General features: G+C 37.9%; 1 protein-coding gene across 1 annotated transcript; it reads left to right on the top strand.

Annotated features, from left to right (window-relative positions):
- Positions 1 to 990: 990 nt before the first annotated feature.
- On the top strand, positions 991 to 3,327 carry CLDN17 (claudin 17). The gene has a single exon (XM_038581121.1). The coding sequence runs from the start codon at positions 1,435 to 1,437 to the stop codon at positions 2,107 to 2,109; it is 675 nt and encodes a 224-aa protein (XP_038437049.1). The 5' UTR covers positions 991 to 1,434; the 3' UTR covers positions 2,110 to 3,327.
- The last annotated feature ends 7,833 nt before the right edge of the window (positions 3,328 to 11,160 follow it).

The raw sequence follows: 11,160 nt of genomic DNA, 5'->3' as shown, positions 1-11,160 counted from the left end.
CTGAAAACAGAATTTTGCTTGCTTTAAAAACTATTTGAAAAACTATTAAGGTAATTAATTTCAGGTTTAGTCTCATTCATATGAAAAGACTTGAAAAGCATCTCTCCCTTCCCCTTTTGAGTCAGACTAGTCAGAGGCAGTAAGCATGGTAAGGTAAAGACCAAATTTATTTCTAGATTGTTACCACATAGTTAGCCTCGTCAAGCACTCTGAAGACCTCACATTCTGAATCTGACAAATGGGAGACTTCAGCCTGATAAATTTGAAAATATCTTTCCTCCCTAAAAAGTTTTCTATTATCTGAATTTGAGTAATTGCATAGCTAGTTCAAAGGGCCACTTTTATATTGTTCCATAAAAACGGAGTATACACTTTTAGGTTTTATAAATGTGATATATTTCAAACTGCCATTGAACAAACAGCTAATGAGAGTTTATACACAAAACATCTCACTGGAGACAAAGGGTTACCTAAAAGATAATATAATGATTACCAGGAAATTAAATTATAAGGGGTATTTCTCTATGTTCTTCTTTCCCGGCCCTTAAGAATAAACTGAAATCTGAATTTCTTTTTCTTAGGACTCCTCCTTTTATAAAGCATCAGTGGTTTTAGTAGAAGTAAGTAGTCTTGAAACTAATATCTAAACAGTTCTCCATGTCCAGAAGTCTATATTAAAACCAGAATTGTGGGATGCCTTGAGCATCTGCCTTTGGCCCAGGGTGAGATCCTGGGGTCCCGGGATGGAGTCCCACATCGGGCTCCCTGCATGGAGCCTGCTTCTCCCTCTGCCTGTGTCTCTGCCTCTCTCTATATATGTCTCATGAATAAATAAATAAAATCTTAAAAAAAAAAAAAACAGAATTGACTAGCCATATTAAAGAAAAATGGCTTAGATTAGAAGACAGTAATAGGTTATCTAAAGTGCAAAGCGATTCTCAGTTGCTCTCCAAAAAACTGGCAAGGTTTTGGCGCTGTCTCCAGTTGTGACTTAACAAATGTATTTATGCTTTTTTATCAGAGTGGTTTTTCAACAGGAAGTTTCCAGCTCTGTAATTAGAAATCCACAATGGAAGCTCTGACATTTAATTACAACACTGCTAAGACAATAATAATAAGAGGAATACCAAAGTTGAATGCAGTGTTTCTTGACACACCTCTGGCTACCTTCTTATTGGCTGGGAAACAATTATATATGACTAGTAAATAATCCATACAGAAATGAGTGTGTACAAAGGCAGCATGCATTTACAACAGGTACTTCTAGTCAGACCAAGTTCACTCACTGTTGCTAATTTCAACTAAAACGTTATGGGCAGTAACCACGGAGAACCTCATCAGAGATTGCTGTAGACTCAAAGAGGCCTCCTCCACCTTCTGGACTTCCAGCAGCTTCTACCATTCCAGATTGGCTCAATCTTCAAAGGAGAGGCAATGGCATTTTATCCCCTACAGATTGCTGGTCTGGTTCTTGGGTTCTTTGGCCTGGTTGGGACTCTTGCCACAACCCTTCTGCCTCAGTGGAGGGTATCAGCTTTTGTTGGCAGCAACATTATTGTTTTTGAAAGGCTCTGGGAAGGGCTCTGGATGAACTGCGTTCGACAAGCCAAGATCCGGTTGCAGTGCAAGTTCTATAGCTCTTTGTTAGCTCTCCCACCTGCCCTAGAAGCAGCCCGAGCCCTTATGTGTGTGGCGGTTGCTCTCTCCTTCATCGCTTTGCTCATTGGCATCTGTGGCATGAAGCAGATCCAGTGCACGGGCTCTAATGAGAGGGCCAAAGCGTACCTTCTGGGAACTTCTGGGGTCCTCTTCATCCTAACCGGCATTTTCGTTCTGATTCCTGTGTGCTGGACAGCCAATATCATCATCAGGGATTTCTACAACCCAGCCATCCACGTGGGTCAGAAACGAGAGCTGGGAGCAGCCCTTTTCCTGGGCTGGGCGAGCACTGCTGTCCTCTTCATTGGAGGGGGTCTGCTCTGTGGGTTCTGCTGTTGCAACAGAAAGAAGCAAAGACACAGATATCCAGCCCCTGGATATTGTGTGCCACACACAGAGAACCGGAGGAATGTGACAGTGCTTAATAAGACTTCCACCAGTTATGTCTAATACCTGCTTTCGGCTCAAACTATGGATTACAATCAAAGTGTTTTATAGAGTCCTGCCAGACACTTGTAAGTATGTCAGGCACGGGAACTTGCTTTATGGCTGCATTTAAATTGAGATGAAAGTATAAAGGGTATATAGATTGTACTTTGTCACCTGTGGGAGGAATAGAAATGACTTGCTTTGGACATTCTGACCTCATATGTATTAAAAGCATTTACTGTTATTAGACACAAATAATCCCCATTCCAACTTGCATAGTCAAAAATCAGGTATATCCATATCCTTAGTATAGTGATAACTACGGTTTTTTGACAATCGTATCTCATCTGCTAAGAAATGAAAATTTTATTGCAATTGATAATACACAGCAATAAAACATATTCTAAAACAAAACCTAAGTTATTTTTCCTCCAAATTATTTCTTGTATTAATACAGTAACAATTGAAATATAGAGTTTTTCTTTCTTAAGCAATTACTCTGAAAAATAATAGATATCAAACAAGAATTTTTAATTGAATTTATCAAAATACGGAGATGTCCATCTAATGAAAAGATTTGATATTCCTTTCAGAAACTCAAATGCATCAGTAATTAAACACTTTTAGGGGAAAGGGGAGCCCTGATTTCTCTTAGGAAATTTATGAAAAAGGTTTTAAAGCACCTAATTTATACAATTAAACTTTCCTGGGATTATATATTCAAGGGAAAATAATTGATAAATGAAAAGTAGTATGTTTAATAACCTATGATTTGCACCGACACAAACAGAAGTTATCTGTCTTGATAAGGTACATCAGTACAAGGCTGTGAATCCTCAACTCTCATCAAGAGGAAATACACTCCTAATTAGGGAATTGAGGTTTGGGTGTTGAATGGAATGGTTTCTGTTCCTTGTTTTATTCTTTAGTCATTGTTCAGGTCTATACACGCGAAGTAAAATGAAGAATTAAGGTAATGATTCAGGCAATTAGTCAGGCTAAAATAAGTACCTCCATTTTACTCTGTAATAAATAAATAGGTATGGCTAAAGCATCTTGTTTTGCTTGAATTATCTGTATTATTTTCTCAATTCTGCATTTCTCTTGCATATAACATGCCATATTTAATGTGCCAATATCAGCTTTGAAAGTATGTGTGGGGTCAGGGAGGATGAGGATATGAGTATTTGTGGGGCAAATTCACTCCTATGGGTCACATCTGAATATCTCCAATATCTTGTGAACCAATCAATGTTTATATATCCAACTCTTCAATATTGTGTTTATTTTATAATAAAGTTATTTAATTTTCAGTGCATATTTGCAATGAATAGATTAAATTTGTTCACCAAATATTTATTGCATGTCTATCTTTAATAAAATAATAGAATAAAATAATTACATATTTTCAATTATGTTGCTATATTTCACTGTGGGGTCAGTTTCAGAATGAATTTCTATCCTTAGAAGACCATCTAATAACTCTGAAACATTAAATCAGAGGTAACTCAAGACTAGATGTTAACATCAAACCCCCATTCTATTCTATAAACCACCAGCAAGGCTTCAGTAAGTCAAACCCTTGGTAATATAAAACTATATTTAAAAAATTAGCAATATGTAATGATAAAGTTCACATAAATGTAAATGTCTTCAAATGATATGATAAAATAAGAAAAACAATGATTTAAACATATTTTTTTTCCCTAAGATTGTTTTCTTTTTCAAACTTCATTCCAAAAAGCCTAAATTTTGGGTGTGTTGAAAAGGTGTCACTTATCATATATACAGGCAAATAAGTACAAAATCAAGACATGCAAGATATAGGCTTAAAGGTTGCCATGGAATCATTTGTCTTACCTTTTGGTACTAAGAGAAGTAACTAGACATCCATGATAGGTTCCAGAGACTAAATGAGGGATGTTATCTTACTTGCCAGGGGAACAAAGAGTAAAAAGGTGTAACAGAGGGTAGAATCACAAAAATATTGATAAAATTAGCCAATGAATTGGGGCAAAATTTCAAGAACTAAGAATTCTTTTGTTTGCTCTTTCATTAATCAAAGTATACTTTTGGAAGAATGATTTATATTTTTTCCACTGTGCTGTGATGTTTTCCCTATTACAACAAAAGAAACCAGTAATTTAATGAATTTCAAGAAACATTATGGATGTAAATCTCATACCACAAACCTAGACATGCAAGAAATGCATCTTTATTTTCTAAAATTTAACTTAAATTCAACTTGTTGCACATTTTCCCACTTATTACACATTTCTTAGGGTCTTGTGTAGGGCTAAGCAGTGCTTGGGGTAATAGGTTCATGGAATCAGTCCATGATGATTCATACAGGTCAATCCATACAGGTGAGTCCATACATGTCACTGAGAAGATGTATATTATACTTGCTCACATGGTCCCTTTAGACTTCTCAGCTCTGTCAATTCTTTTTTTGAAAAAATATTTTATTTATTTATTCATGAGAGACACACAGAGAGAGATAGGCAGAGATACAGACAGAGGGAGAAGCAGACTTTCTGCAAGGAGCCCAATGCAGGACTCGATCCCAGATCCCAGGATCATGCCCAGAGCTGAAGGTAGAAATTCAATCACTGAGCCATCCAGAAGTCCCAGTTCTGTCAATTTTTTATCATACTTGGCAATCTTTTTTGAGACTCTCTAGTTCTAGGCTGCTTAAATCAGAAGATTTCAACCTTGGCTGCATATAAGAATTGCTAGGGGAATTTTGAAAACTACCAGTGCAGCCAATGTCAAGATGACCTATGCCATTTCCTAGATTCATGGCAAAAGCTTGACCTGTTGATTTGGCTACCAGATATCAACCAACCATGGTGAAAGAAATTATCCCTTCTCCTATAAGTGTTTTATTTTTTGATATCACCTCCACAAACCTCCTCTTCTGCCATTGTCAAAATTTTTACAAAGTGTCATAGAGGCTTAGACTTTCAGAAACAAAAGTGCATAAAGACTAAAACAGTTCTAGGTTATTTTGACTCCAGTTGTGCTGTACACTCCATTGAGTCAGTGAAATGCATTGGTGGCTACCCTCTGGAATAGAGACCAGAGAAAGAGGGAAAACATAATATTATCTAGCCACATATGGTTGAAAATGTTTTAAAAGGGTAGCCCTTTTAAAGTTACAATTAAAAAAAGAATAAAGTTACAATTTTAGTTAAATGCACACTAATAATTCTTTTCATTTGCAAAATAAGTTGATATATTTAGCTCACTTGCTCTTCACAGACCACTATATGATATAGAAAGTGTAGACATTATTATGAACACAATTGTTGCAGCTAAGAGAATTTAAACTTATCAAATTATATAACTTGGCCAAAGTCATAGTGCTAACATTGAGAAATCAAGCAGTCAACAATAGTACTAAGTAGACACGTAATAAATATTTGAAGATGATCATTAAACAATAAAAATGAGGATAATAGTTTGAGATTTTTAGCTAATATGAAGCTCCTCATCCCACAGGGAAGAGATAAAACAATAGAACCCAGAAATTTAAGGACAGCCTTTGCGTTTTGCTTTTGTTTTTTATTTTTTTAGTCTCAACAGCCTAAATTCTGAAGAGATTGTAGGCAAGGAAAAAAATGGCTCAGTTAGTACCAAGTTTTCCTCACTCTTAAGATCATAAAATAGGGGCATCTGTGTGGCCCAGTTGGTTAAGTGTCTGACTTTGGCTCAGGTCATGATCTCAGGGTTCTGGAATCAAACCTAGCATCAGGCTCTACACTCAGTAGAGAGACCACTTGAGATTCTCTCTCCTGCTCTCTCTCTCTCTCTCTGCCCCTGCTCATGTGCATGCTCTCTCTCTCACAAATAAGTAAGTAAACCTTTAAAAACAGATTATAAAATAATCTCTTTGAATGAAAGTAAAATAAAAAGGAGTTACGAGTGTCTAGATATCAGTGTGTCACTGGAGATGACTCTATAGCCTCTCTTTAGTCTATTTCCTGGGAAATGGTACAGAAAAATGAAAAATTATCAAATGGGTTGGAGAATTGGAGAATTTAAGAGCAGAAATGATGTGTATCCCATCAGGTGGAGCCAAGGATGTTGACAGTTTTCCTCATGCCCTCAGAGTGCTGGAGGATAAAAAATATCTCCATGATATGTTTGAACTGACAGGACAAGAAATAGTCTTTCCAAGTTTTCCACATGGTATGGTAACAGAAGAATATCTCATATTCGCCCAAGACTGGCACAGAACCTTTAAAAACTCTTCTTTGGTTGGGACTAAGAACACAACAGTAATACATTTGGATGGATAAGTGAGTGGGTCTGTCTATAGCCTGTTCATCCTTAGACTCATTTCCTGTCCTTCATCTGCTCTAATCTGTATCTTCAGGAGGTGAATTCCTGTGGGTTGTGCAGTGGAGCAGTGGGGACCATACTCGATAAGGATAGGCAGTAAAAGGAACTATCTTAAAAGAACATAAAAACAGTGACAAAACCCAATGAATACTGGATCTGTTTATTATTTTCTTTTTTTTTAATAAATTTATTTTTTATTGGTGTTCAATTTACCAACATACAGAATAACACCCAGTGCTCATCCCACCAAGTGCCCCCCTCAGTGCCTGTCACCCATTCACCCCCACCCCCCGCCCTCCTCCCCTTCCACCACCCCTAGTTCGTTTCCCAGAGTTAGGAGTCTTTATGTTCTGTCTCCCTTTCTGATATTTCCCACACATTTCTTCTCCCTTCCCTTATATTCCCTTTCACTATTATTTATATTCCCCAAATGAATGAGAACATACACTGTTTGTCCTTCTCCGATTGACTTACTTCACTCAGCATAATACCCTCCAGTTCCATCCACATTGAAGCAAATGGTGGGTATTTGTCATTTCTAATGGCCGAGGAATATTCCATTGTATACCACTTCTCCTTTATCCATTCATCTTTCGATGGACACCGAGGCTCCTTCCACAGTTTGGCTATCGTGGCCATTGCTGCTATAAACATCGGGGTGCAGGTGTCCCGGCATTTCATTGCATCTGTATCTTTGGGGTAAATCCCCAGCAGTGCAATTGCTGGGTCATAGGGCAGGTCTATTTTTAACTCTTTGAGGAACCTCACACAAAGGAGTGTTGGTTAAGTCCTGAACAATCGTTGTAGTTACTATAAACATTTAATAATGAGGAGGAGGAGGAGATGATGGTAATAAATAGATGATAGATGATAGACAAGTAGTAAAGAAATACATAATGATAGATATACATAATAGATGATGGATATAGAGATGAATAGAAAGATAGATGTTAGTTATGCTACAGTGAGCTCTGACATATGACTATGTGCATTTGTTTCAAGAGTAAATGAGGGAGTTTTTCCTTCAATTCAGACTCAGCAAGGCATGATTTTCAAATCATCACTCTCTAGCTATTTTGTGTTAGTATTCTAATATTTAACACAAATAAAAAACTCCTTGTCACCATAAAATGACAGAATTAAAGTAACTGAAATTCTGTTTCCACATCTTGACAAGTGTCTATGCTGTAAGAACTGGAGGCCCAAACTATACACGAGCTAAGTCAGATGAGTCTAAACCGTTATGGACTTACTGAAATTTCTTCAGAGTATCTATAAAGACTACAATGTTTAGGGACGCCCGGGTGGCTCAGTGGTTGAGTGTCTGCCTTTGGCTTGGGGCGTGATCCCAGGATCCTGGGATCGAGTCCTGCATCGGGCTTTCTGAAGGGAGCCTGCTTCTCCCTCTGCCTATGTCTCTGCCTCTCTCTGTGTGTCTCTCATTAATAAATGAATGAATGAATGAATGAATAAATAAATAAATAAATAAATAAATAAATAAATAAATAAAATCTTAGAAAAGGAATACAATTTTTATTAATAATAAAACTGTGCTTACTGGAAGCTTGTAACTGAAAACAAATTTTTCTCTCACAGAGGAGTCGTGTAGTACGACATGATCTGTGTCTGGGAGTCAGATGCTTTCCCCAGCTCCTGTGTTCAGTGGCTGCCAGCTGCATTCAGCTAATAAAAGGCACTGGTGAAACAGAGGACAGGAGGGTTCCTCTTCTCTCTTTGTCCGGAGAGATGATTCCCATGGTGATATGTCTTCTCCCCAGCTTTGCCAGAAGGGTCCACCTTAGGTCCAGCTTCTGCCAAGTGAACCTCATCTCTTGAGTCCAGCAGTACTGCTTTTCTTTTTGTTCTCTCATTGCCAGGGAAGTAGCCACTTCTTGCTGTTGTCAGTGTCTGGAGGGCTCAATTGCCCTCTTCCTGTTTCTCCACATTCCCCATAACCGGTGTAAAAAAGTTCCTCCAACAAATTCCACTAATTTGAATATTTAAAATAACTTTGCTTTTCCTGGATGGATCTGACAGATGCAGCATCTGAAAAATCATCCTGAAACGAAGGAATCTCAGCATAATCCCAGGGGAATAACCGAGGGTCTCGAGTATCAGATCAATGGACTTGGCTTTCCATGAGCCCACAGAATTTAGATACAACTCTGAGAAAATTAGGAGCCATCGCTGAATAAGATTAAGTTTGTATTCCATAGGGGCTTGAAACAAAAACTAAGTTCAGTTTTTAAAAAAAAATATTTAATGTTTGCATATCAAAACACCCGGCACATAGGAGATGGCAAATATTTTGTGTGAGAATGAGTAAATGATGAATTAATGAAGGGAGAAAATAATAGACAAAACCATAATAGGAAGTATCTTATCTAGGAGTAAACAGAAGTTCAATTCCTAAGTGGCTCTAAAGGAGTTTTGTGTTTTTGGTACTCCTAATAGGATGATTTCTATTTTCTATGAAAATATTTTTTAATGGTCAATTAAGGAGTTGTTGCAGACAAAGTAGGACATAAAGAAAAAGACCTTCAAGATGGGCAAAGGTGTAGTCTGAACTCAGTGTGATTTGGTAAAACTCAGGATTCACTGGTAGAAATGACAAATAAAATATTCAGTAGGAAGTAAATTCTAAAATGGACATAGCTAAAAAAAATGAGCAAAACTTTTACTACAGTAAAGATGTATCAGGCATTTTATCAAGGCTGGGCCCTCTGTGGGACACAAGACGCTTTCATCAGTTGACAAATACCTCCACACACTCTGAATAACAAGGCTGATTCTGAATTTGGATTTGGCAGAAATAAATGCATCAAGTAGATTCTGAGGAAAAAGATAGGACATAATAAAGGAGAACTAAAAGTATAAAAGGCAGCTAATAACAGAGGGAGGGCACAGCTAGAAAATAGTGCCAACAAAAGCAAGTGAGGGAAAGAGAAGCTGTGGTGATAGAGAAAGAAGAGTTTCAGCGGGTACATGGGTGGGGAAAGAAACTTTCTGTTTCATCATTAGGAAAATAATTTTGAGAGCTTTGGCATTCAGTTGGTGGTAAATACTCTCAGGATAATAGAGACATCACTGTTTTGTGTGTGTGTGTGTGTGTGTTTTTTTTTTTTTATAAAGCCCTTTTTCATCCTGTCCAGAGCTGATGACTAGGTTAGAATCACAGAATTTTCCATGGCTGAAAAGCACCATGAGAAGAATTGAGGCCAAGAGAGGTCAGCCTCTCTGGCTAAGTCCCCTTTACCTCAATCTGGTTTGACTCAGGGCCCCACTTCATTCTGTCAGTGATTCTCCAGACCTGACTCTCCCTACCTGAGGAAAGACCTGCCTCTCAACCTTCCGCTCACCTTCTCTGGCATCACCTCCTGCTTCTCCTCTTCTGTTCCATCACCTGCAACTTGACCTCAGACCTGTCTGACTATTGAACTTCCATTATTATTGCACTTTGCACCCCTTGAAATGTCTTCTGTTTCTACTGTTCTAAAAAAGTGGGGTTCATCAAGATGACCAACTGTCTCAGTAATCTTGTCCCTTTTCCTCAAATGTCTCTTGGTTTAATTTTCTTCTTTAATTATGACCGAGAATTCATTTCTTTAGTGTTTTTAAAGCACACTGCTTTTGTGTTTCACCTCTAGATCACATATACATTTACTTCCTTTGAGAACTCATTCACTCCTGTCTTTCCAGCTGTCAGTAAATGGTACATGGCTTAGTAGAAGGAACTCGGGACTAGGAGATTTGCATCTCTAACCCGGTCTCAGGCCTTCCAACAAAACTGAACCTAGCTTCTCTCAACTATAAAATGTGGAGACAAAATAAACATTTTTTTAACGTGAACTTTATGTTTATAATTAGGCTAAAGATTTATATATGTAAATATATATATATATATTCACACACACACAAAAATATATATATACACACACAAATGCATTCTTATCATTTTTTTACAGTAGAAGAACTAGCGCTCCAAGAGGTTACATAACCTTTCCAAGGGCACAGTGAGGTCACTGCCCACCCTCCACTGCCTGCCATGTCAGTGCATCTTGAAAGAGTGAACTTTCTTCTGTGGGGTGCCCTTCCTCCCCATCTCCCCATGGAGGGAGGATAATAACCACCCTCTCTACCTGGAAGGGCTACAGTGAGGAGAAAATGAGGCAGTGCCTGTGAAAGCATTTTAATCACAAAGCATTATGTAAATGTAATACATAATTACTGTTATTATCTCCAGCAATCCAAGTCTTCAGCTCTTTGTAGTTCGCTTGCTTTCTCTGCCCATAGAGTAATTCACTTGTATGTCCTGTTGGCCTCAAACTCGGGTAAAAATAATACTCATGATGTTTTCCTGACTTTCACATTTCACTCATTTTCCGTTACCTTCCCAACCGTCACAATTCAACTTTGTCCCCTTAAGATACAGGTGACCATTGCATTCTGGTTAACTCCTGTCATCCTGAAATAAGAACTAGCACCCTCTTTTTTCTCAAAAACCCCAGTTTGGATGATAAGTTATATGGTCACTTAAGATGTCTTTTGCTGCTTCCTGTTATGGTCCCTTTCTTTTCATTCTTGCTCATTTTTTCCCCCTAAAACACCTCGCTCTAAAACACTGTCCCTTTCCCATTTGCACTCACTAACATGAACCCGATTGCTACTTGCTCAGTTTACTGAAAGAGATCTTTTTGCCTCTCTGCTTATCTTAAGAATTCCTCA

This window comes from Canis lupus, chromosome 31 (genome assembly GCF_011100685.1).
Source record: "Canis lupus familiaris isolate Mischka breed German Shepherd chromosome 31, alternate assembly UU_Cfam_GSD_1.0, whole genome shotgun sequence".
Lineage (NCBI taxonomy): Eukaryota > Metazoa > Chordata > Mammalia > Carnivora > Canidae > Canis > Canis lupus.
Note: the sequence above shows the minus strand (reverse complement) of the source record. Positions and strands in the feature narration are given on the sequence as shown.

What these genes read in the sequence shown, in the direction of transcription:
- CLDN17 (XM_038581121.1), top strand. Translation starts at nt 1,435, where the DNA reads ATGGCATTTTATCCCCTACAGATTGCTGGTCTGGTTCTTGGGTTCTTT.